The sequence below is a fragment of the Herpailurus yagouaroundi genome, unplaced genomic scaffold (genome assembly GCF_014898765.1).
Source record: "Herpailurus yagouaroundi ecotype Mexico unplaced genomic scaffold, PumYag 100, whole genome shotgun sequence".
NCBI classification, from domain to species: Eukaryota; Metazoa; Chordata; class Mammalia; order Carnivora; family Felidae; genus Herpailurus; species Herpailurus yagouaroundi.
In genome coordinates this window covers 63,051,981-63,079,918 of record NW_024412391.1, presented here as the reverse complement: position 1 = coordinate 63,079,918, position 27,938 = coordinate 63,051,981, and the positions used below count along the sequence as shown (strand labels likewise).

Genomic DNA, 27,938 nt, shown 5'->3' with positions numbered 1-27,938 from the left:
CACCTCTGCCCTGAGTTGGGGTCGTCGATTTCTGCGCCCTAGGGGTCTGACCCTTTCGGCTTTGTTTAATCCGGCCTCTGCCCTGTAGGGCTAAGCCGAGCTGTTGTGGGACAGCGGCAAGGGCCGCCCCGTTTTCCTCTGCCGCGGGGGCGACAGCTGGCAAAGGATGCCCTTGGCCAAATGGGGGAGGTGTCACCCAGCCTCCGTGATTCAGAAACGTTTAGAGGGTTCTGATTGCACACTTTTTACAAATTAAAGACAGTGGGGCAGATATTTGAAGTTCTGGCTTGACAGGAGTCGAGGTGGGCAGGGAAATTAACGTTGGAAGCAGTTTGAAAAGAGGCCTTCAATGTGGGTTTTGAAATTGGTGTAAAGGGGGAAAGGAAAGATGACCTCCGTATTTCAGAACGAATTATCTTTCAGTAATCAAGGGGTATTTACTTGTCCTTGTTGATTGATTTTTTTTTTTTTAATTTTGTGTTAAAATGCCACTAGGAGAGAGGCTGACAAGCTGAGGGAAATTAATAATGATAGGATCTCTTATTTTTGGCTCTTAGTATTATCGAAACCATTATCTGGACAGCTCTTGGTGACTGTGAGATTAATTGGTCAAGATGTAATGTGTAATGGACAGGTGCACATTTAACGCTGTTCCCATTTAACTTCACACCACTTTGGCAAAATAATCCAGTAAACCAGGTACTGGAATCTGAGCTCTGTTTTCATCCCAGAAGATCTTTCAAAGTGTAGGACATTTTCATCAGTTTTGCTGCCTTGTGTTCTCCAATTCTTGAGGATTAAAAATCTTATACTCTAGTACCGTAATGGACGAATAGCTCTTTATATGAATGCACTAAATCGATTTTAAAAGACAAATTCTTTATACCCTTTGGCCTTTTCCCTTCAGCCTCCTATAGATCACAGCCATGTGATCTGGCCGGGCTTTGGTTCATCTGCAGTGGCTGTAACAGAAGTCACACACTTTGATGTACAAAATAAAACTAATGTTTCATAGTGTCGACGCATTAATTGGTGGTCATTTCGAAGAAAAAATTTTAACTACTATTAATCATTTTATGTTAGTTTGGTATAAGACGACAGTAATCTAACTCGATCTTGTCTATAAGATGACAGTACTCTAACTCGATTTTGTCTCTGTGATGGTGGTGAAGGTAAATGTTGTAACTGATGCTGTAGTGTGAAAAGTAAACATCTAGTCCCCCCTCCCTTTTTTTATATTGTGCTTTTATCTTTTGATAAGCTTGGATGATTATTATATTTAGATTATATATTTCATCCTTTCAAAATCTGTCATCAGAAGGGAAAATAGAATGTCAGATGGAACCTTATGAGTCAGTGCAGCAATCTGGGGTTGTTTATAAAGCCTCCTCCAGAAGCTAGTCATCAGCTTCTGTAGGTGCTTCAGTGCCTTGAGTGTGAAGCAGTACACCTGGTGTGTGTACTTGCCCAGACTGCATGTCAAGAACTTGAGCCAGAGACTGTTTGGGAAGAATAATGATCATACCAGGAAGTTTTTAGACATCCTCATGCTTTGGCAGTGTCAAACTGAGTGAAATGTAGCGCCCTTCACACAAAGATGACCCTACGCTTGAATCACAATATCATAAATCTTTAAAATAAGTAAGGACCTTATATTAGATACAGAGGTTTAGGCTTTATATTAAAAAGTGCACTGTGTGGGTATGAGTATGCCTCAGGCAAGGCAGAGTGAATACAGTTTGAATATACATATACAAACTATAGGAAGTAAAGAAAGCATTTTATACAACAGAAAGTAAAGCTTGGCAAACACCACATGATAACATTGAGCACTTGTTATGTCAATCGCTGTTCTACTAAGGGTTTTACATGTTTGATCTTCTTTTGTTCTTCCAGCCATTCTATGAAGTAGATAAATTATCATATATCATTCCACCCCCACCCCCACCCCCCATTTTTGACATCTCTGTAATCAGGATGAATTTTTAAAACTTTGTTGCAGGTCAAAGTTTAATTGATAGCATTTTTCTAGTGTTACATAAAATAATGATGTGTCTATATTATAATCAGTGGTCTTAGATCCAGCGAATTACAGTATTATTTACATTGTAAAGATGAGGCATGAGGGGTTAAGTTGCCTAAGGACACACAATTAGTCAGTGACTGAGCTAGGATTTACAACCCAGTTAGTTCGTCTGCCTCATGCCATTAGGTTATAGACTGCCTTTCTCAGAGCTTCTTAGGCAGTGGTGATGTATAGAAGATGGAGTGAGAAAGCATTTTCAAGAGGGAAATGGGTTAAATCATTTAGAAACACTAACTCAGCCTCACGGTACCAGCCAAGAGTTTTCCCCTTCTTTTTCCAGGAAAATAATTTTCTGAAAGTTGCATGTGTACAACTTCAGAATCTGACCAGCTTACTTTTTATTACCTATGTTTATCTTCTTCCTTCTTCTAAACTTCAGGCTCACAGTCTAAATATGCTTTTCCCTTTTTCTCTGCTTGCAGTGACCCCCCTCCTTAAAACAGTACGTATTATTCTTTTAGGGTCTGGTTCAAATGTCACCACCACAGAAGTAAGAATTAAGAATTCAGTGTTTCTATAGCAGTTAGTACATACTTATGTTATATTGTAATAATTTGTATCCATCTCCCCCACACAAACTATAAGCCTCCAAGGGTATTTTATTCATCTTTAAATCATCAGAGCTACGGGGCGCCTGGGTGGCGCAGTCGGTTAGGCGTCCGACTTCAGCCAGGTCACGATCTCGCGGTCTGTGAGTTCGAGCCCCGCGTCAGGCTCTGGGCTGATGGCTCGGAGCCTGGAGCCTGTTTCCGATTCTGTGTCTCCCTCTCTCTCTGCCCCTCCCCCGTTCATGCTCTGTCTCTCTCTGTCCCAAAAATAAATAAAAAACGTTGAAAAAAAAAATAAATCATCAGAGCTTAACACACATTAGAAACTCCATAAACAATAACTGGATAAATAGATTTTCGAAGTCCTTATTTTTCTTATTTTTTGAAGTCCTATTTTTCTCCTTTCATTTGGTTCTTTTGTTTTTTTATTATTTTTTTTTATTTTAAATGTTTTTATTTCTTTTTGAAAGAGAGCAAGACAAAATGTGAGCAGGGAAGAGGTAGAGAGGGAAACACAGAATCCAAAGCAAGCTCCAGGCTCTGAGCTGGCAACACAGAGCCCGACGTGGGGCTCGAACTCACGAACCGTGAGATCATGACCTGAGCTGCAGTTGGGCGCTCAACCGACTGAGCCACCCAGGGGCCCCTGGTTCTTTTGGCTGTAATTGAATTTCATGTTCTTTTTTTTTTTTTTTTTTTAATTTTTTTTTCAACGTTTATTTTTATTTTTGGGACAGAGAGAGACAGAGCATGAACGGGGGAGGGGCAGAGAGAGAGGGAGACACAGAATCGGAAACAGGCTCCAGGCTCTGAGCCATCAGCCCAGAGCCCGACGCAGGGCTCGACTCACGGACCGCGAGATCGTGACCTGGCTGAAGTCGGACGCTTAACCGACTGCGCCACCCAGGCGCCCCTGAATTTCATGTTCTAATAGCATGTTCTGATCTCAACTTTACAAAATAGAGGGGTTTTTTTCATTATTAATATTTGTATATAAAATATAGAAACATTTTAAAAAATAACCCTATTAACTATATATTTTTTAAATATTCTCAATTTCTAAAGTTACTAAATCACGAAATGTCCATTTCTATTGTGATTACAGATTAAAAACATCATTTCTGTGACAAGAGGCCAGTATCAATAGCCTTAAGGGTAATTCCAATCTGGGCAATTTTTAATTTTTTAATTGATAAAGTAAACTTGTCTCAAATGCTTTAAGTTTGTTGAAATCTAATTCCTTTCTGTCACCAGGCCTATTAAATGCAAGTATTAAGTATTATTGCATGTTTTGGAGAAAAGTGAGTTCAAAGCTTCCGAATTTTAAGAAAGAAGCAACTCTAGGTCTCTTAGCCTTTTCTTTCTTTGCCAGAAAGATCCTGATCTATAAGATGCCACTTGTAATGTAGGCATTCCTAGTTTGTCAAAAGAAAAATGTAAACGGTGATTTTTTAGCACAGACCAAAGTGTAACCTTGCTGAATTTTAGGCAAACAGAATATTTTACAAATCATATTAAAAACTTGATGATCTAATATTTTCATGGTTGGTAGTAATAAACAGATAGCTTTGGTAGGATGATTCAGCCAGTCTAAAGGTGCAGTGTGCCAGAGATATTCTATTCAAAGGAAAATATAAGCTACAGTTTATTTAGCACGTTAGATATTTTCTTTAGCAGTTACATTTGTTTTTCGGCTTTTTTAAAATTTGTCTTTTTACTTATTTTGTTTGCTTTTAGTATCTTTCTAACAGAAAAATCGTGTATAAAAACCCAAGACTTTAGATTGACAAACCAGAATGCTTATGTTAAGGTAATAGAATGAAGAGGAAGACACAGCCATTCATCTAGATAATCTAGTATTGGAGATAGCTGAAGTAGATAATTCTTTCCCTTTAGTTGTTTTTGTTTGTTTGTTTTTTGTTTGTTTTTACTGTGTTCCTAGCTTGATTTATCTGAGCACTTGGCAACTTGCATCTCACACTGGTTGTTTTAAAGCAGCTATCAAAATTATATGAGGCAATTGAAAATAATGACTGGGATTTTTTGTTTTCTTTTGTTTGGGGTTTTTTCTGGGTCAATTTTGACGGGGAAGTATGTGCCAGCAGATATTTACATATACTTAGTATGCATAATGAAGATGTGGCATGTTAACTTATTTTAACATCTAGATTACATTTAGTGATTTGATCCAAAAGTATTTCCTTCTCAGTAAAAGAGAACTTGTGTTTGAGTGTGGAATTTTGTGGGAGTTTCCTTTTCTAAATTAGGTTAATTTATTTTCAGATGATAATAGTAGTTATTATCACCAGTATTTTTATTATTTTTCTGACAAGTATAAAAAAAAGTCTCTTGCCTTTTCAGTTGCCTGGTTGGTTCTTTTGCTTTTCTATAATTCTTTATATTAGAGTCTCTCTATTAAAATAGCGGTGCAGTTTCTGTCTTCTGACTGAGCCTTAACTGATATGATAGAGTATTAATGTCAGACACAAGGATTACTAAAAAAAAAAATTTTGCATCATAAAATATATTAAGAAGAGTTATCACCAACTAGCATTCGTTAGCAAATTAGAACTTTCTTTCCTGGAAAGACTAGTAGTCTCTAGAGAACTATGTTTATAGTGTCTTTTGGTTAGTGACAGCTTCAAATCTGTTTTGCTGTTTTTTTGTTTTTGTTTTTTGTTTTTTTGTTTTCTAATTTGGGTTCATCAGTTGAGAGCTGTTATTTCCCACTGGCTGAACTACTGAAAAACAATGTGTGAGTAGTAGTATCGAGGAAGAAAAGAACTTTGTATTTTAAAACACATTTTCTGGTGGAGAAAGACTGGTTATTTTAAGATGTTTTGGTCTGGTACTTCCATCTCCACAAAACTATGTTGATAATTCATATAGACGGTTAACAATAACAATCCCACATACCGTAGATTGGCCAGGGCGTGTTTCTGTTTAAAGTTCTATTAACAAACAAAAATCAAATAACAACAACAACAAAAAAAAAAAAAAAGGAAGGGAGAAAGAAAGGGAAGAAAAAGTGCACAGAATTAATACCGAGTTATTTGCAACTTTTTATAACTTTTTTAGAAAATAGATGATACTAACTTTTTACTTAGTTTATAAAAATTTAAAGAGGTAGAAATGTTGTAAATATGGAATTTCCATTCTAATTTTAAACATTTACTAGATTTTTTTTTTAAGTTTATTTATTTTGAGAGAGCAGGGTACAGAGGCAGAGAGAGGGAGAGAATCCCAAGCAGTCTCCACACTGTCAGCTCAGAGCCCGTCACGGGGCTCGATCCCACAGACTGTGAAATCATGACCTGAGCCAAAATCAAGAGTTGGACACCCAACCTTGCACTGAGCTACCTAGGCACCCCTTTACTAGATTTTTAATAGTATTTTACTGTAGAACCATTATAAAAGAATATAGCAGAAGGATTTTTTTGTTTGTTTTATTATTTTAGAGAGAGAGAGAGAGAGAGAGAGAGAGAGAGAGCGCAACCTGGGAGAGAGGGGCAGAGGGAGAGAGAATCCCAATCAGGCTCCACTCTCAGATTGGAGCCCCACACAGGGCTCCATCCCACAGCCCTGGGACCATGACCTGAGCCGAAATCAAGAGTTGGATTCTCAACTGACTAACCACCCAGATGCGCCCAGATGGATGTTTTTAGAAAAATAACTTAATTGTGTGTTCCTATAGTCTTTTCTTTACTCCTTCTTGATTATTTATGTAGCTTAATTTTGTTTTTGAGAACTAGAATTAGTTTTTAATAATTGGAAAAAATTAAGAACTGATTATTTATAGTTTCCTTAGAGAGGTTATTAAAAAAATTTTGAAATACAAAACAAAAAACCTGCGCAGCCTACATATACAAAATTGCAAAATATGTATATTGCAAAATTTTAATAATTGATATTCTGCTTTCCTTATCCAGTTTTCTACCAACACTACAATGCAGTATTTTCACTTTCCCTTCCTGCTCTATTTTAGAATTTATGACACTGAAATAACAACACTTTCATTATTTATGCATACCTGTCTTGTATTTGTATCACCTTTTATCTGTATATTGACCAGATAAATGGATAACCAGACTGAGAAAAAAGATGTGTTCTTCCACTTTAAATATCTTTGGGTTTTCTCTTTCCCCACCCTGAGTGATTCAGTATCATTTTTGTTCTGTAGAGTTTCGTTATCCTGACCTTAACGGTCTGTGAAACAAATAGAGCTTGCTGATGACTCTTCATAAAGAACCAGAGATTAATTTAAATAGTATGTGATTTGATTATATTATTCTAAATGTCTCATTTTTTCCCTTATCCATTTGACATATTTGGACTTTTTTAATGTTTCCAACTCCCTTTTAAACTCCTTTAGTCATTTCAGTTAGTGTATGATCAAATGGCCATGGGAAATAGGGTGACCACCTCCCCACTTACATAGGACTGAGGGTTTCCCAGATGTGGAACTTTCGGTGTGAAACTGTGATAGTCCCAACCAATCTGGGAGGAGCTGGTTGGTCAACGGAAAAGAAGGGGAGAACGTTAAGCGAGGTAGACAGGCTGAATATTAAAAACTAAAATCTGCATTTGTTGTTGATACTGATCCTATGTACCTTCAGCCACCATGTAGCTAAAATAGTTTTATGTTACTTTGTAAATTATAAAAGGATGAAGTTTTAGTGACCTCAATAAGAAGTTCTTGAATAAATCCTTTTCTCTGTTTCCACATTTACAGAATAGGGATAGCATACTTCCTCACAGGAAAGTCGTGAAAATCAGGGAGTTGGTTTAAAAAATATTTTAATTACTGTATTTCCAGATGTGCAAATGCACCATACGTTGTAATAGTTGAATAGGAAGACATTTCCAAAGTCTTCTCTCTTATTCCTTAAACTCTTCTTTCCCAACTAGGAGTGGTAAGCAGGTTTAAGGGCTAGTTTGAGGTTGAGATGATGTCCCTAGAAAGAGAACCTGAAGCAGAAGGCACTGCCACAGCAGTGAATGTAGCATTTGAGAGTTAGGAGTCTCTTCTATCTTCTATAGTGAGGTATCTGTCATTAGTGGTTCTTCTCCTCCTGAATATTAATGTATTAATATTTACTATGCTTCTCAGGGATATATAAATAATGTACCGAGAAGGTACAGTGAAGCATAGAAAACTATGCTTTCTGATCTCAGAGAGCTTACATGGGGTCAGATAATCAATGTATAAAAATATAACTATTGTTTACAATATTGTTTGTTTAACTGTTACAGGCAATGATTCATGTGAATACCTTCTCTCAAGTGGCAGATTTCTTGGAGAGAAAGTTTGGCAACCTCACAGTTGCATGATGCATAAATACAAAATCAGGTAAGTTTTCTTATTTCATTGTTTTTTTCTTTTCTCAGATAGGTCTTTTTTTTTTTTAATGTTTATTTATTTATTTTTGAGAGAGAAAGAGCACATGCATGAGTGGAGGAGGGGCAAAGAGTGAGGGAGATAACAGAATCTGAAGCGGGCTCCAGGCTCAAGGCTGTTAGTGCAGACCCAGACATGGGACTCAAACTCATGAACCATGAGATCATGACCTGAGCCGAAATCAAGAGTCAGACGCTTAACTGACTGGGCCACTTGCCACCTCTCTAGGATAGGTTTTAATAACGAGTGGAGAAAGGTTGTTGAAGCAAAGGAAATACTACATGGTACTTCTCTATATGATGGTAGAGAATTGCCAACAGAGTGTGGGGGTGGGGGTGAGTCCAAATGAAGATTCCTGCCAAAAGCATTAGGGGAAGAATTTTGTCCAAGCTTCTTTATCTCAGGTGAGAGATAATCAGGCCCAAGGCAATAAATAGCCCTTGAGAGAAGGACTCTAGCTTTAGGACCTGGATAGCTACCGTGTCGAGTTATTCTGAGATAATGGATATAAAGCACTTAATATACTTAGAGTACATATTAAACACTTAATAAACGGGGGCTGTAAGTATTGAGAGTTAGTTGATCATCCATGGGCTGGTTGATTAAACAAACCTAGCCACCTATTTCTAAAGCAACGTGAACTATATGTAGAATAATCCTGCACTACTTTCTTCACAAACTGTGCTTTGAAATGCCAACATGCTGATTTTACTTATTGCAATTAATGTTTCTTTGTTGATTTCAGTGAAGCAAAGAACTGTCTTGTAGATAAACATATTGCATTTATTGGAGATTCCAGAATTCGTCAGTTGTTTTATTCTTTTGTAAAAATAATTAATCCCCAATTCAAAGAAGAAGGAAATAAGGTAAAACTTACCTATTTTCTTTATTGTTTTAGAAGTTAACCACCTGAATAGTTATAGGAGGAATGTGTCTTTTCATGATAACAAAAAGAGTGATAAAAGTTTTATTACTTTGGTTTTGGGAAAGGTGGAAGGAAAAAGGGACGATGGGGAATATCATAGAGAACATAATGAGGAACATAAGAAAAATAAGTGGTGGGCAACGGATTAGTAAACCTTTTATTACCTGAAACTTCTAATTTTCAGAAATGATAAGTTCTTTCAGTGGAAATTTTTTTGAGAATTCCTTACAACAAAAACTAAGAGCAAATATCCCTTATTCTTCTTTTCATATTTGCCATATTTCTTTTCAGTTTCTTTAAAATAATAATCTTGTAATCTTTTAGCATGTCTTATGTCTTGTTTCCACCACTTATCATAATTCATGGTATTATTATATAATCAATGTAAGTATCATCATAATGGCAACATGTTATTGAATGGATATGATGTAATATATAATTTTCTTTTTTCTTCTTGTACTTTTGTATTTTTTTTTACTTTTGCAATTTAAGAAAGGACATTCTCAATTACATCTTTGTGTGAAAACTTTGCTTTTTAAATTATTTCTGTAGATGGAATCCCTGCAATGCAAATATTAGGTTAAAGAATCCAGTTTAAAAAATATTGATTATATTGCTAAACTATTTTCATTTATACTGTTATTGGCAATGCCCATCAAGACCTAATTTTCTGCAACTGTACTGGCACTGGGCAATTATGCTATATAATTAAAACAACAATGCAACAAATATCTGCTACTTTTATAGAAAATTTCTGATTTTATTTTTTAAAATTTATTTATTTATTTTAACGTTTATTTATTTTTGAGACAGAGAGAGACAGAGCACGAACGGGGGAGGGGCAGAGAGAGAGGGAGACACAGAATCGGAAGCAGGCTCCAGGCTCTGAGCCATCAGCCCAGAGCCCAACGCGGGGCTCAAACTCACGGACCGTGAGATCGTGACCTGGCTGAAGTCGGACGCTTAACCGACTGAGCCACTCAGGCACCCCGAAAATTTCTGATTTTAAAAATATGTCTTTGAATACTACAAGAATGGATCTCTCTCTATATATATTTGTTAATTAATTTGTTGATTAGTTAATATTTTATGAATCATCATACCTTTCTTTTTATACATTCTAAGTGATCCAAAGTTCGAATCCCTGTCTTCAGCTGTGTATGATTGGGAGTGGGCAATAGCAAGGAGAGAAAAGTGAAATACAAGAAAGTTCAGAATTTTAGGGGGAATAGCTCATGATTTTATGATGAAAATCTGCCTGTTCACCGCAACTTGCCCTGTGGTAAGGAGTTAAAAAATTAGGGACTTCACAGCTAAACATCTAGCCACATAGTAATGATAGTAGTGGGTGCTAAATTCCTTGGGAACTGTTCTTTGTGAGAAGAATCCATCAGCTATTAGAAATTTTGTCCACTAGAAAAGGCTAGTATAGATTTTAAATCTGCATAATGGAAAATGATAAAGTCAATTCTTCATTTAATTTGGTATCTGTAAATATATTTTTCATTGGTAATTATATACATAAAATTATATAGAAAATTGGAACTATTGAATTCTATGAGATTACCACAATTTAAGGTAAAAAAAATTAAGTGAACTTCTAAAAAGTAGAGAGATTTCTGACTTCAAAGAAACAGTTTTAGTATTTCTAGGCACAGAATAGTGTGAATTTCTGAAAATTGGAATAATAGATTTGGCAACAATTAGTTGAAAAAAACTATAGTGGTTTAGTTTATAGCCCAAAGTGGGCATAATATGGTACGTTGTTTCTGAGCCCTAGTTATAGCACCTAGGTTTCCAATTTTCTTTTTTTTTTTTTTTCAACGTTTATTTATTTTTGGGACAGAGAGAGACAGAGCATGAACGGGGGAGGGGCAGAGAGAGAGGGAGACACAGAATCGGAAACAGGCTCCAGGCTCTGAGCCATCAGCCCAGAGCCTGACGCGGGGCTTGAACTCCCGGACCGCGAGATCGTGACCTGGCTGAAGTCGGACGCTTAACCGACTGCGCCACCCAGGCGCCCCTAGGTTTCTAATTTTCATTGTTTAGAGGTGCCCGGTTAACCCACAATTATCAAACCAGATACATTTAAGTGTATATGCATTCTAAAAAGAAACAAAGACAGTTTGTCGTAGACATTTACTGAGAAACTAGTTCAAATTGCTAGTGGAGCATTTGCCAAAATGTATTTTACTTAGTTCTCTTGTCTCTGAACACCTTGAAGACAGAGATTATATATTATCATTATTATTTTTTAAATACATGTCTTATGTCTCACCCAGTCTGGCACATTGTATAAGCTGATTATTATTATTATTGTTTTAGCCTCAGTGTGGGTTAGTTTGGGTAGAAGTATTGAAGATAGTTCTTTGTTTGAATTTTCTTCTTTCCTGTATTGAGGCAAAAAGAATTTTATTTTATTTATTTATTTTTCTACAGTTGATTCATTTTTGAAAGACAGAGAATGAGCAGGGGAAGGGCAAAAGGAGAGGGAGACACAGAATCTGAAGCAGGCTCCAGGCTCTGAGCTGTCAGCACAGAGCTGGATGCTGGACTCTAACCCACAAACCATGAGATTGTGACCCGAGCTGAAGTCAGAAGCTTAAACGACTGAGCCATCCAGGAGCCACAAGGCAAAAAGAATTTTAAAGAAGCTATAGAGCAGGACTTTTTTCAAATTCTGTTTTGTAGATTAGTTCTGTAGAAGCCGTGGTCAAATAAGTTTAGGCAGCACTAGATGTCATATCCCCTTTTCAATGATTTTAATTTAGGCTAGGTTGTTAAAAACTTGGACGTCTTGCAGTAAAACAACAACGACAACAACAACAAAACTGTGTTGCTTTCAGCTGGAGGGCAAACTAGATACTCTGGGGGCCCCTTCTACCTCAAACTAACTAGATCCTAGATTTAAAAAAAAAAAAAACAAAAAACTTGTTGATGTGTTTCTAGACTTTGAGGAAATGGGACACACTCCCCCCAAAAGGAACAAACTATGATTCAAACCAGAGATGGGAACAATAATAGTAGGTACTCAGTAGGGGTTCAGGTTGACCTGAAGACAGATGCCAAAGGCTGCAGTAGAAAACTAAGCTTTGGGCCAGCATATTTCTCAGTAGTAATATTGGAAGCCAGAAGACACTAGAATAATAGCTTTAAACTTCTGACAGAAAGTAAATTTCAACCTCGAATTGTATTGTGTATCTAGCATACAATGTCTATTCTTGAAATTTAGAATATTTTCAGATAAACAAAAGTGAAGAGGGTTTACTGCTAGATAGACTTACAGTAAAGGACTTTTTAAAGGGTAAACTTCAGGACGAAAGGAAATAATTCAGAAAAAAATGATCTGAAATATAAGAAGCAGTGGTTAAAGAAAATCCTAAACAGGTAAATCTAAACAAACACTGTCTATATAAAATAATAATTCTTTTTTACCTTTTACAAAAAGACTGTATTAAAGAACTAGCCAATAATAGCTTATAAATCAGAGGGAGATGGTCAGCTTTCTAATGTCCTCTTTACTCTTTAAAGTATTATCTTACTTCAGAACTTAAGTTAAAGATGATAGTAAAATTTCAAGAGCAAAGGATAAAAGAATTAGGATGTGTGAATTCCAAACCAGAAGAACAAAAAAATTAAAACCAAACTCATCTAATGCCAGATATATGTGCCATACATACATACACATGCACACACACATATATGCTCACACACATACATTCATATGTATATATACAAAAACATATGTACATGTGAAAATCAGTGTTTATATATATTCCACATATATAAAAAAACCTATGTATGTGTGAGGGAGCTAGAAATCAAAAAGTAAAATGGTAGAAACATTCATAATCAAAATAAGGGTAGCAGTCTAAACTTGCCTACCAAACAGATTTTCAGATTGGTTTTTAAAAGAACTTTCTGCTGCTTCAAAATACATACCTAAAACAAAAGGATATGGAAGGTTGTAATTAAAAATGAGAAAAGAGGGGCGCCTGGGTGGCGCAGTCGGTTAAGCGTCCGACTTCAGCCAGGTCACGATCTCGCGCTCCGTGAGTTCGAGCCCCGCGTCGGGCTCTGGGCTGATGGCTCAGAGCCTGGAGCCTGCTTCCGATTCTGTGTCTCCCTCTCTCTCTGCCCCTCCCCCGTTCATGCTCTGTCTCTCTCTGTCCCAAAAATAAATAAACATTGAAAAAAAAATGAGAAAAGATTTATTAGACAAATACTTATTAAAGAAAGATAAGTCATATTAATGTGAGACAATAGATGGTAAGGCAAAAAGTATTATCAGGGATACAGATACTTTTTAATGACAAAAGTTTCAAATCACTAAGATTTTAAACTCATGCACATGAAATAAATTAACCTTAAAATGTATAAAGCAAAATTAATGTGATTACAGTGAGGAGTTGACAAATACTCCATCAAAGTGAGAGAATTGCTCACTGCTCATGCATTTGATGATAGGACAAGCAAAATTACTAAGCATATCTGATTTTATGAACTTACAGCTCAATACTTAAAGAAGACACTAAAAAATAAAATAATATATTTTTTCAAAGTATATGTGGAACCTTTTTTGACAACATGTTGGGCCATTAAGCAGGCCTTGACAATATCAGAGAATTGGTATTGTTCTGTCTCTATGAGATTAGTTCCTTTATATTCTAACTTAACCTGATAAAAATTCTAGACGCCTACAGTAAATATCCCTAATAGTGAAATGTTAGACACATTTATGTTAAACTCAATAAGAAGAAAGGCTGCCCATTATTGCTGCTTCTGTTCAGCATTATATTAGAGGCCCTTAGCCAAGGAAAGGTAAAGATGTAAAGATTAGAAGGAGATAGACTCAGAATTTCATATGATACAATTATATACAAAGAAAACTCTGAAGAATCTATAGAAAATTACTAGATGTAATAAAAATTTCAACAAGATAGTTGATATTAAGATAAACATACAAAAATTAATTGTAACTCAATAAAGCTGTTAAAAGTGAATTGCATACTGCACTCCAGGAATATAGAGTTCAAAATACTTAAAATATACTGTATACAAAAGTAACAAAAACCATATAGTACATAGGAACAAGCCTCGCAAATGTGGATGATTTCTGTATACAGAAAAAAAATTTTATGTAAACAAAATTTAAAATGATATAATTAAATGGAAAATATATACTATATTTTGGAATGAGAAGAATCAATATTGTAAATATGTCAGTTATTCCTAAATTGATCTGTAGGTTCAATGTAATTCAAATAAAATCCTAACAGGATTTGTTGTGGGACTTTACCAGTTGATCCTAAATTTTATGTGGATGGGCAGTGGACCAAGAATAACAACAACAGATCTGAAGAGCAAGGTGGAAAAGACTTATCTTCCAGTATCAGGACTGATTTTAACTGTGTTGTAATAAAGACAATGTGGTGTTGGTAGAGGTAAATCAAGAAACCAATTGAACAGGATATAGAACTTTAAAATAAATGCGTGCATATACAAAGACTTAATAAATAACAGAGATGCCATTAAAGATCCCTGGAGAAAAGAAGGTCTATCTAATTAATGATCTGAGGCATCATTATGGTTATGGTTATACATATAGAAAAAAGTGAAATTGGAAGCCCTACCTCACACCATCAAGTAAAATCATTTCTAGATGAATTTAGACTTAAATGTGGAAGCCAAAACTTTTAAACCTTTAGGAAAAAAAAATGCAGGGGAATATCTTCATTACTTCAAGTAGGAAAAAGTTTCTTACATAAGAAACAAAACATGCTAACCATAAAATAAAAGATGGATAAATTCACATGCCTTAAGATTAAGAGTATCTGTTCACCAAAAGATACCTGACAGAAAAAAGCTAAGCTACAAACTAGAAGATATTTATAATATACATCCAAGAGATGTAAGGAATCACAAATTAATTAAAAAAAAAAAAAGACAACCTAATAGAAAACGAAAGGGTAAAGGCATGGCCAGTCATTTCACAGAAAAGAAAACATAAATCCCAGCATGAATCTAAAAGATGTTTAACTTCATTGGTAATCAGGGAAATTCAAATTAAGACCATAGTGAAATACCATTTTATACCTACTTATGTGACAGAAATTAAATTTGACAATGGCAAAAAAATATGAAATCTGACAAGATTTATTAAAGACTCTGTATCTGAAACTGTTGATGAAAATATAAATTATTAAAACACTTCAGAAAATAACTTACATTATCATGTGAGGGTGAATATTTGTATGGCCTGTGAACCTGTAGGGAAACTCTTACTCATGTAAGAGATATGCACAAGAGGGTAACTGTCAGTGCTGTTTATAATCTAGATTTGGTGTGTTTTATCAACCAGCCTAGACTCTACAAAAATAATAAATATAATATTTGATATATATAAATATGGTAAGTTCATTGATGTATGAAAGTTTTATCTTTTTTTATTTTTATTTTTAAAAAAAGAATTTTTTTTTAACGTTTATTTATTTTTGAGACAGAGAGAGGCAGAGCATGAACGGGGGAGGGTCAGAGAGAGAGGGAGACACAGAATCGGAAGCAGGCTCCAGGCTCTGGGCCATCATCAGCCCAGAGCCCGACGCGGGGCTCGAACTCACGGACCGTGAGATCATGACCTGAGCTAAAGTCGGACGCTTAACCGACTGAGCCACCCAGGCACCCCGACGTATGAAAGTTTTAAAAGGCCAGGAGATGTTCTAGATTTAAAGAGTAAGGAGACATGATAAAGAGATATGATTTTAATTGAATTCTAGATTAAAATAGAAGCGCTATAGAGAGGGGTGCCTGGGTGGCTCAGGGTCAAGTATCCCGACTTCGGCTCAAATCATCATCTCACAGTTCATGAGTTTGAGCCCCACGTCAGGCTCTGGGCTGACAGCTCAAAGTCTGGAGCCTACTTCGGATTCTGTGTCTCCCTCTCTCTCTGCCCTCCCCTGCTCATGCTCTGTCTCTGTCTCTCTCTCTCTCTCAAAAATAAACATTTAAAAAAATTTTTAAAAAAGAACTATAGCGAGGAAAAAAGAAGAGAGTGGAAAATTTGAACATGGACTGTATATTAGATTAATATTTTATCAATGTCAGATTTCTTAGGTGGGATTATAGTATTGAAGTTATGTAAAAGAATATCCATGTTCTTAGGAAATACATGCTGATGTTTTTAATGGTGAAATGTTATGTCTGCACTTTACTTTTTTTTTCCCCAATATATGGAATTTATTGTCAAATTGGTTTCCATACAACACCCAGTGCTCATCCTGCACTTTACTTTTATATGGTTCAGTAAAAGGAAAACAATGTATATGTCTATGCAGAGAGAGACAAGAAGCTGGTGGAGGAAATGTTAACAATTCATAAAGGGTATTTGGGGTGCTCATTATAATTTTGTCAATTTTTCTCTAAGTTTGACATTTTTCTTTTCTTTTTTTTTAGTTTGACATTCCTCAAAATTAAAAGTGGGAGAGAAAGCCAGTAACACTAAACAATATATCATTAAAGGATGCATATACATGTGACAAAACTATATAATAAAAAGGAAAGCAAAATACAAACAAAATTCAAAGTAGTGAAAGGTCCACATAGGTCATTCAGTGTGTTGGTAGTGCTCTGATTTCTGCGATGGACTCATGAGTGCTTATTTATTTTTACTGTGCTTTGTGACTTACATATGAGACATATTCTTTTGTGTATATCCAAGGAAAAGAAGAGAGAGGTTAAATTGAATTACCTGAGTTATGCAATAGCTATGGGATAGTAGAAGGAAAACACTTGTGTGATTTGGTCTGACCCAGTAATTCCGAGACTTATTTGACCAAGGAAACTCTTCATAGAACACACCTGAAAGTACAGTTGGTCTCAGAGTCCTTTTGGGAAATGATGCTTGAATTTTAAAAGTTAGCATGCTGATAAAAGTAAGCTTTATTTCACAGAGATATAAGTATAAATACTGTTTGTCTGGTTAGATTAATGAAGACATTTCAACCTTGGTTTTAGGAAGAATTACCTTTTTTATTTGACCACTTCTATCCCCCACCCCACCCTAGAGTTTTATGGAATGCTTGGTTACTAGAAGTTGTCTCCAAACTCTGATTTTTTTATTCAACTGGACCATCTATACAGTCTTTGAAACGAAACCCAAAATAACCTAGAGCCGTATATGTGCACTCCTGTTCAGACAAGACTGATACTAGTGTATTGTTGAGAACAGACTAGATGTTGCTGCAGCAACAAACCACTCTACAACCGTAACAAAACAGAAGTTTATTTCTCACTTAGAGCTACATGTTGTGGGTGGGTTGGCAAGAGGTTTTACTCTATGCAGTCATTTGGAGATCCCTCCTTGTTGGAATTTATACCACCTTCCAGTTGTACCAGCCTCTGTAGTCTCAGCATCAGGTTAAGTCAGAGACTAGAGAATTACCCTGAGAAATTCAGCTGGGAGTGACCCACATCCCATCTAGCCATGTTACGTTGGCCAGAACTAGTCATGTGGTTCTAACTGGTGGGGACTCAGGAAATGCAGAGGAGCTCTCCATCTCTGCCATAGATAATAATATTAAGACTAAATTGGAATGTGGCAATCTTGGCAAAAAGATACAGGTTCACATAACTGCTTGTTTGGAGTTGAGGTTTTATCTTTAGACTCTATCTTAGATGTTAAAAATCACATATAAACAATTTAGTGTCGCTTATTTTTTGGTATTCTATGCAAGTGTTTTTCCCTTCAGGTTGAATATAGATAATTGAGATGTAGTGCATAAATAAATCAGCAAAAGCAGCTAAAGGGAGAATTAATGACATAAAATTAATCTATACATTAATATTCCTTGGTTTCTCTCTTTTAATGACAGCATGGAAACATTCCTTTTGAAGACAAGATTTCATCAGTTAAAGTGGTAGGTTAATGTAACAGTAAGCTAAATGTTATGTTGAAACTATATTCATTGGTTAATTTATTTGTAGATCAGCTAATGCTTTGTAGGTATTAAATATATTTCAGTGTATTTAGAGTAGATAAGAATGGTAAAATGATTGGTAAATGTTTGTATGCACAGTTTTGTGTAATGAAATGGAAAATTTGGTCTCTCAGATTTTTTAATCCAGAAAATAATAATCTTGTATGTTAATTTGAAGCCAGTATGTGTTCAGGACTAATATCCATAAAAGAATATCCGTGACTTTTCTGAATTCCTAGTCACAGTGACTTCTCCTAAATACTGAGAATACAGTAGGGGTCAAGACAAAAATGTCCTAGACTTAATGGATTTTGAAAGTCATTAGAGTTCACTACATGCTTTAAATGTGGAATAAGGATGGTGAAAAGGAAAAAGTGGGAGGCGCCTGGGTGGCTCAGTTGGTTGAGCTTCTGACTCTTGATTTTAACTCTTTTAGCTTTTGGATTTAACTCCCAGGGTTGTGCGATTGAGCCCCAAGTCTTACTCCGTGCCGAAGGTGGAGCCTGCGTAAGATTCTTCTTTGCCCCCTCCCCTGCTCTCACTGTCTCTCCCTCTAAAAATAATAAAAAAAAAATTTAAAAAGGAAGAAGTGGGCATTAGGAATGTACAAAACAGTGAATTAAAAATAGTTTTCCTCTTTGAGAAAGATGTTTTAACTGAAGCTTCAAGGATAAGTAGGAGCGAGTCAGGCTCAGTGGAGAAGTTTTATGAGCATTGTAGGCAGAACAGTATGTGCAAAGTCCTAGAGAAAAAAGGAGCACATAGAGCATTCCAGGAGCTGAAGGAGAATCAACAGGGTACTTAAAGTGAGGGGAAAGTGGGAGGAGAAAAGATAGAATGTCTTGGTAGAGGCCAGATCCTATACCTCCTTAGTAGTTTTAAGGACTTTGAAATTTATTCTGAGGACAATTGAAAGTCCTTGAATATTTAAGCAAGGATGTGTGGCAAGATCAGATTTAAATTTTAAAAGATGACTGTGGAGAATAGTTTAGAGGAAAGTAGAAGTGGATACAAGAATTCCTGTGAGGCCCTTGGGAAACCGAGATGGGAGATGAAGATGTCATGGACAAGGTGTGTTTTACTTTAGGTACTCTTTTTTTTTTTTTTTTTTTTTTTAATGTTTATTCATTTTTGAGACAGAGGGAGACAGAGTGCAAGGAGGGGAGGAGCAGAGAGAGAGGGAGACACAGAATCCAAGGCAGGCTCCAGGCTCCGAGCAGTCAGCACAGAGCCCAACGCGGGGCTCGAACTCATGAACTGTGAGATCATGACCTGAGCTGAAGTCGGATGCTTAACTGACTGAGCCACCCAGGCACCCCTTACTTTAGGTACTCTTGAAGAGATGGGTTCATGTTTCTTTTAGGCAGCACGAATAAGTTTCTTTGACTTTTTATTCACTATGTTTCTTTTTTTAGGATTTTCTATGGCATCCAGAAGTTAATGGTTCTATGAAACAGTGTATCAAAGTATGGACTGAGGTCTGTATTTGAACATCTAGGTCTCTCTGGTTTTAAGCAACCAAATTTTAAAAGCTCATGAGCACTCCTTGTGTTTCTCCCCCTTACTTGCCTGTCCTACTCTTCTGCCTGTGCCGACTTTCTTCATAGTGACTAATTGTGCTGGATGGATCCGGTCACTTTACTGAGAAGAGGGAGTTTTGATCTAGTACCTCTGCTGCCACCACTCTAACCCTACTGTGGTTATGCTGATGCCACATTTTCCAGACAGAATTTTCTGTTACTTCTGTTGCCCAGTTAGCTCAAACCCAGGTCATCTTCTTGCACAACATACATTCTCTTGAGCATGTTCCCACTTTTTCAAACTCATGCCCAGATTCTTCAGGAAACTTTTGTTGTTGTTGTTGTTGTTGTTGTTGTTGTTAAATAGCCTGTTTTCTTCCCTTTTATCATTACATTTGTGGCCCATAAGTCAAGTCTGGCATATTTTGGCTCATAATGTTTGGAGATAGATATAAGGGCAAGCATTCTATTCACCTCGAAAACCCCAAAGTCCTTTCTAGAATCTCCACAGCAGTCTCCATATAGCTCTTTGTCCTTTACTTAAACCTGTCTTCTTTCCTTAGAGGTATTTGCATTTGGGATGGATAAAACAGTATTCAATTTTGTTGACCTTGTTTTGCTTAATTACTTATACTGCACTGGTATTTTTCTTTGCTTCTTTTCACAGTACATGTTTAGCACTGCAACCACTTCATACACCAAATAAGCTTTTGTAGGATCCAGTGGGAACCTAGTCAACATTTCTAAAATTTTTTTTTGACAAAATGTGTTTCAGTTTTCAAAAAACAAAATATGAAGACAAATTCTAGAATTCAACTTTCTGGTAACTTGCAGTCTCACATAATTGTATTTTGTCTTTGTTGATTTGTTTATTCCAAAAGTGTAGAATAATGTTACATGTATATATTTCAAATGATTTAAACATATGTTTTATATTTGTGCTGGACCTGAAAGTATATCATTAAAGTAGTAGAAATTCACAGTTAAAGAAACATCAATGCAGTATAATTTATAAGTCCTGTAAAATCATCGATAACTTTTTTTATTTACTAACTTGGAGTTACATTGCATATCCAGATTTTCAGTTCTTATAATTTGCTAAAACTAGTTTTTAGAGCTTTAGATTCTATTGTAAGATTCCTTATGACTACTGGGGGATAGGAAGGATTCCACTTATTTAGGTAGATGGCTGTGTCATTACTTAAGATTGATTGATTGATTGATTTCATTTATTTAAAAAGTATGTATGTATGCATGTTTTTATGTATTTTTTTATTATTTTCGTAGTAAGCAGCTAGACCCTGAGAATACAACAATCCATATTAGTATTATTTATGTAATATTGCTGGCTTTACATTCAGTGTTAGGAGTGTGGCTAGTAATTAGCCTCAGTCTCAGCCTTCAAAGAATTTTCAGTATCTAGTATATAGTGACTTTCTGATGAATAATAATATGGTAAGATGAAGAGTAAGTACAGAATTGAGCACAAAGAACTATGAAAGCACCATGGATAGAGGCACTTAGGATGGGGGTTGGTTAGATACAGGTGATGGTTTAAGAAAGCTTTACAGAGGAGGTAATATTTCCAGAAGAACTGTGGGGTTAGAAGGATACACTTATTAACTGAAAGAGCATTATTGTAGCCTACAGGCATAAAAGCAAAGTTGAATTTAGACAACTCTGCTGTGATTCAACAGATATTTATTAATCACCTGCCATTTTCTAGGTACTAGGCTAAAAAGTGCTGATAGAGTTAACATGATAGAGTTCCTCTCCTCAAAGAGCTTCCAGATGAGTGGCAGATATAGTTAATTAAGAAAGTAATGTGACAAGTGCCAAAATAGGGGAAGAATAGGGTACAGCAAGATTACAGAGAATAGGCACTAACTATAAGTTTTCAAAACTAGTTTTCAGGTAAAGTGATTTTAAGGGTGAGGGCCTGTTATGAGAAAGGAGGGTTGTTTCATGCACAAGAAATAGCATATGCAAAGATACTGAAGATAGACTGTAGCCTATTCAGGGAATCACTAGCAGTTTTAGTATGGCTGGAACTTAAATTCAAAGTGCTTTTTTTATTTGCGTTTGGTTTTGGCTGTTATTTCCATGTGCTTCATTTGAGGAGAGGGCTAATAAGAGATGAGGTAAGCAGATATTACATTATGAATAATATCTTAAGTTGTATTCGGTGTGGTATAAATTCATTTATCTATCCATGTTTTGATTACTTCTAAATACTTCAGGGTATATTTCCTAAAGATAAGAATATTGAGTTTAATTTGTGTTGAGGGTAGTGGAGAACCACTGAAACGTTTAAACAGAATGGTGACATGTATTGAGGGAGTCATGGGAAATTAGGGTAAACTGTGAAGAAACCAACAATTTAGATTTAATTCTGTAGGTGAGGGCACTCATTAAGAAGTCTGAGCTACTCAGATGGAATTGGAGAATCTGGGTATTGTGTGAGGTGATAGTTGAAGTCACTTGAATGGAAGACATTGAATAGGCACAGAGTTTAGAGATTAAAGAAGAGGACTTGGTAATACAACTATCAAAAACATTTTGAGAAGGGGCAGTAAAGGAGGTAAGAGGAAAAGCAGGAGAAGAATAACTGTATCATGACACACAAGGGGAGGAAAGAGTTTTAAAAAGTGGACAGTCAGAAGTGTCACTTTAGGAACTAGACAGGGTAGAATGAAACTAACAGAACGTAGAAATCCAGAATTCATGAATGGGATCAGTCTTAGTGCATGGTGAAGCCCCAAATCAAAATGTGATCAATTGAGGCATAAATGAGAGATAAGGAAATTCACATAGGGAGGGCAAAATGCTCTTCCAAGTAATCTGTTGGTTAACAGTACAAGGAGGAAGGATTTGAGAATGAGGCAAGGTTGAAGGAACATTTTTTTAGTCTAAAGATGATATAGCATTTTGTAGATGGGGGAATAAAGGAGGCTAGAGAAGGAAAATGAAATCGATGAGAATTGGAGATTGATCATTCATGGATACATCCCTGGACAGAAAGAGGGGGCCGATAGAGACACAGAGTAAGGATTAGCCATTAAGAGGATTAGCCATTGACTCTGTTGTTCAAGGAAGATAGGCTGGGAGAAGTTGTAAGAATAGAGGAAGTCTAGAGCACACAAGCCAGATGAATTCCATTTTCTCCATGAAATTTGAGAATTTTATACCAAAAGTGAGAAGGGAGGCAAGAGGGACCTGTAGAAGAGAAATAAGATTTGGGGTTAATGACTGTGACAAATCAGAAAGGGAGCCACCTAGAGATGAGGAAGAAATTCCACTAAAATAGCAGTGTAAAATGAAACACACTAGACTGGAAATGAGAGTATCCATGAAGGAAATTATTGTTATTCTTTTTCTCTGCTTTCATAGTCTTCTACCTTTATAATGAGACAATACCTGTCATTTTTACTTTTCTAGATGAGTCATATTTTTTTCTAATTAAATTTCTTGCTTATTTTTAATTGTTCCTTGTGCACATGATTATAATAGCAGGTCTTTTGATGTGAAAATTGCACTAAATTTAGGAGTCACAAGACTTAAGCTCTGGCTTTGTCCCTTACAGGCCTCAGCAATACCCTATAAACTTTTCTGAGTCTGTATCCTTAATTTGATAAGATGTGTATAATATCTTCCTGCCTGTCTCACGGGTGGCAAGAATCTACATTCAAATGAGCTAATTTAAAAGAACTTAGTAAATTACTAAGTACTGTATAATTGGTAGTATTAGTAATAGTACAATTTGCATTTGATGAGGATTTCTACCAAATTTCTCCTTGTTTCTTTGCACATTGTGGTCTATGATAATTAGCCGTTATACATGTCGGATTTAGCTTTTCCAAAGATTACATTTCTTGCATTTTATTTAACATTTTTCTCTGTACCCTCTAGTCTTCATTAATATTTTTTAATTGGCTGACATAATATACTAGAGCTTTACTCTAAACAGTTTACTCCAAATTCAGAATAATATTAGGCCATATTAAATTTCAGTGATATGTTTTGGGCTTTTTTTTTAAGAACACCAAAAAATTAAACGCACAAGCTTCACGCTATTCTGTATAACCACATAACCATGTAAGGTTTTAGGCATTGGATGTGCCATCTTGTTATAATGAGAATCCAATAAGGAACTCAGAAAATTAAAATGCATTTAGAAGGAAGAACTTTAAATTTAAGGCAAAAAGTAAGTGATGTTACTTATATTAATTCCCATAACTGGATAGAACACTCTTATAAAGATTTTTCTTTCTTTAGGATTCTGTTGCAAAGCCCCATGTGATTGTAGCAGGAGCTGCCACAGTAAGTTATTATGCGTATTCTTGCATACGGATTTTTGTTTCATTCTTAAGGACACGCTGAGGAAAAGTTAACTTATGTTAAATAGAATTCTTGATTGTACCTATATTTCAATTACTATTTCTATTATAATTAATGAGGCTGATTTATTTTAATGAAACAATTTGAATAAATTTAGTAAACTTGGTGTTAAATGTCAATATTATTTTATTTATAAAATTACATTCTTCTTGAATGTCATACGTTGAGTGTCTAATGTTATATCAGCTTTTTTTAATTGTGTTCATAGATTTCATGAAATGATGAAATTTTACTCTAATGTTGAATAAAAGTGGAGATTATCTTAAAATAATAACTTTTGTTACAATAGAGCAAGTTATAATTTTTCTGTGATAAATGCTGAATTAATGCTTATTTTTTATTTCTTAGTGGTCTATCAAGATTCACAATGGTAGCAACGAAGCTCTTTCCCAATATAAAATGAACATTACCTCCATAGCACCACTTTTAGAAAAACTGGCAAAGACTAGTGATGTTTATTGGGTCTTACAAGGTAAGGAATGAACAAATGAGTAATGACCAAATGTCATTATGTATATATTTTGAAGCATGGGTTTTTATTGTCTCCTGTTTCAAGAAGCAGAATTACTCCTTTATGAGGATAAATCTTGAAATAAGGTTTGCAAAATTAGAATAAATTTGAGTTATTTGCTTTCCTTTTTTGAACTTAAGGAAGAGATAAACTAATAAATATAATAAGTGAAAATAAATAATAAATAAAAATATCCTTTAAGGAGCCTCAGCATACAAAATGGCTGCAGCATATAACAAAAAGATTAAGTTCTCAAAGATAAATGAGATGTTTACCCCTGATTTTTATTTCTTACAAAGTATATTTATGGTGATTGGGAAATACAGAAAAAAATTATTAAGTCTGTTTCATAATATTAGAGTCATTGGAAGCAAATAAATTCTGGAATTGACAGAATGTATTTAAATTCATACCATCTAGTTTATACTTGGTAATGAAATTCTTTAACAGAAAGTTGACATTAGATCAAGTCATTTCAGGAGTTTATTGAATGTCCATTATTTAATGTCTAGCACTATATGAAATTGCCTTGGATATTTTAGCAATTCAGCTGGCTTGTCAGAAACTCTTACAATTATTTCCAAATTGAATGTCAAGTTAAACGGAACAGCAAGAGTAGTGATAATCTATTCTTTAATCTATATTATTTACAAACTCATTGTTAACCTTTCTTTTACTAAAATGAGAAAAAAATTATTTATGGTAAGTGATAAGGGACTTTGATCCTCAATAATATTACCTTACAATTGTATGAGCAAAGCAGTGGCAGGAAAAAAAAAAAGATTGACTGTTACTCCTAATTAGGCAGTCTTCCCCAATCCAGTTTTATTTATTTTTTTAAATGTTTGTTGATTTATTTTGAGAGAGAGAGAGCATGCGACCAGGGGAGGGGCAGAGAGAGAGGGAGAGAGAATCCTAAGCAGGCTCCATGCTGTGAGCGCGAAACCTGACGTGGAACCTGACACAGAGCTTGATCTCAGGGATCCATGAAATCATGACCTGAGCTGAAATCAAGAGCTGAACATTCAGCCAATCGAGCCACCCAGGCACCCCATTCCCCGGTCTAGTTTTCAATTCCCATTGCCCAGTGGTACTCAGTATCCCCAAATTTTAAACTCCTAAGATATGCTAGAACATAAAAATATTTCCTGAAAGCTGTGTACTAAGATAAGAGAGGGATAAAAGTTCTTTAGATTTAAAAGAGATATCGATTGATTCAAAGTATCTGAACTTTCACAACAGAGTATGAAGTACAATCAGTGAACTTGCATGATCACTAATTCTGTCAGTAGGGATTTTTTAAATGTGTTTTTAAAAATATGTGTTTTGTGTACAGATCCTGTTTATGAAGATCTATTAAGTGAAAATAGGAAAATGATCACTAATGAGAAGATAGATGCCTACAATGAAGCTGCAGTCAGCATTTTGAATAGTAGCACCAGAAATTCTAAATCAAATGTTAAGATGTTCAGTGTTTCTAAATTAATTGCTCAAGAAACCATCACAGAGTCTTTGGATGGCTTACATCTTCCTGAATCAAGCAGAGAAACTGTAAGGATTCTTGTATCTATCAGGAGATAGAAACTACAATATCTTATTACTTTTAGCTATAAGTCACAATAATATGGTAACAAACAACTTATTTTATTACAGTCTTAATTACTTGTAGTTATTCTATCTAAACATGCACGTAGAACTAATTTTGCTTTTATACAAGTGAGAGTTTTAGTAAAAGAAGGAAAGAAGTTATGGGAGGGAGGAAATGAAACTTCATTTATTGAGTGCTCCTAACTCTTAATATACCTTGTCTCCTAAGCTTATAAGTTCTCACCACACTCCTGTTTAAAAACTACTGTATTATGTTCTCTTTGCCTTAAAAACCTTAAATGTGTAAGATCAAGCTTCTGTGAAGAGCACCTTTTTAAAACATGTAGCATACTTTTTATTATTCTCTTACCGTTATTTTACCCTAAGTTTTATACGGGCTATATAGTAGTAACTGAACAAATCCAGACAGATGGAAATAGGTTAAATAAGAAAGAGAACCGCATGGTTATAAATTGTCACATACAGTGCAGCAGATATTATTTAGTTATTGTTTTCTTATAAAGGAGTGATTCTTAATCTTCTTGAGAATCACATAACCCCTTTGAGTATTCTGTAAAAAGGAATGATTCTGTTCCAGTCTTGCAGAAATGCGTGTTTGTGTGTGTATATGCATATACACACACATGGTTCTCCATATACTTTAAGGGGCTTTGTGGACCCCCTGGAACTGGTTAAGAACCTTGGGTTGGAGTTTGTAAGCTAGTATCTTCAAGATTGCCAGGTACAGAACTTCCTGAAGTTGCAGGGCTAAAAGTATGAGATTTTCTAAATAGTTGAGTATTTTGAACGTTTAGGCTTAAAAAATATAATCATCTTAGAGTTCCAAAATTGCCTAAACTATAAAATTTTTATAGAACTAGACTTGATTGAACTTTCAACTAGGCAGAATCTTGGCAGCTTATCTAGGAGATTTGTGCTATAATGAAACCATGTTGAAGATTCCACATTTTATTTAACATTAGAAATCTTAAAACTTTATAATTCTAAGTGCGCATAAATGATAAACCAAATGAAAAGCATATTACAAATATTGTTAGCTAAGAATTAATGATTTTTCGGTGGCAGTAATTTTACATCTTTTTTTACATCTAAAGACTGGCACTCTATCTTAAGTATCCTGCGAGTCTGCTAACTAAAATTCTTTGGGCTTTGACATCTGTCAGTATTTGTTTTACCAAAGGTCATGGCCCAATAGCCATGAAATCAGTGTTTTATTTTTTTAAGAATAGAATAGAAAAATGTCAGAGTGCATTCTAGATAGTAAGGATAGATATTGTTTCCTGTGGATGTGTTCTGGGTCACATTATAAAATGAATGTTTCATTATGGATCATAGTCCAAGAAGTTTGAAAAACCCTGAACTGGCTATTACAGATTAAGGAATACCATTATTTGCATGAGTGTTTGGAAAATGGTAGCAAAAAGTACAAAGGCATTTTAGTTTCGGTGCTGAAAAGTCAGTAATATTCACAAGAGAAAATCTAATGCAAGATACATTACTGACAAGATAATAACCAAATAACTTGATTTGTTCACAGAGTGCAATGATTCTTATGAACGTGTATTGCAATAAGATTTTGAAGCCTGTAGATGGTTCCTGTTGTCAACCTCGGCCTCCTCTTACCCTCATACAGAAGCTAGCTGCTTGTTTTTTTACTTTATCTATTATTGGATATTTAATTTTTTATATAATTCATCGTAACACTCATCGGAAGAATAAGCCATGTACTGATTTGGAAAGTGGAGAGGAAAAGAAAAATATTATCAATACCTCTGTGTCTCCTTTAGAAGTACTTTTACAGTCTTTCTGCAAACTTGGCCTGATAATGGCTTATTTCTATATGTGTGACCGTGCAAATCTATTTATGAAGGAAAACAAATTTTATACACATTCAACTTTCTTTATTCCAATTATCTACATCTTGGTTTTGGGAGTATTTTACAATGAAAATACTAAGGAGGTAAGAGTC

At 35.2% G+C, this 27,938-nt stretch overlaps 1 protein-coding gene across 12 annotated transcripts in view; it reads left to right on the top strand.

Moving 5' to 3' along the window:
• Nucleotides 1-27,938, top strand: part of CASD1 (CAS1 domain sialic acid O acetyltransferase 1) — a 64,085-nt gene that overhangs the window by 760 nt on the left and 35,387 nt on the right. For 10 of the 12 annotated variants that reach the window (XR_005789408.1, XR_005789407.1, XR_005789406.1 and 7 more), the window contains exons 2-9: nt 7,888-7,984; nt 8,778-8,898; nt 17,828-17,872; nt 19,348-19,410; nt 23,728-23,772; nt 24,199-24,322; nt 25,698-25,912; nt 27,507-27,929. Coding sequence is in view for 9 of the 12 variants with exons in the window: in XM_040472659.1 (XP_040328593.1) it covers nt 7,888-7,984; nt 8,778-8,898; nt 17,828-17,872; nt 19,348-19,410; nt 23,728-23,772; nt 24,199-24,322; nt 25,698-25,912; nt 27,507-27,929 (1,133 nt within the window). In the remaining 3 variants the exon portion in view is untranslated. Of the gene's footprint in view, nt 1-7,887; nt 7,985-8,777; nt 8,899-17,827; nt 17,873-18,419; nt 18,440-19,347; nt 19,411-22,258; nt 22,289-23,727; nt 23,773-24,198; nt 24,323-25,697; nt 25,913-27,506; nt 27,930-27,938 lie in introns of those variants that run through there. The other 2 variants (XM_040472661.1, XM_040472662.1) reach the window with 2 other exon arrangements.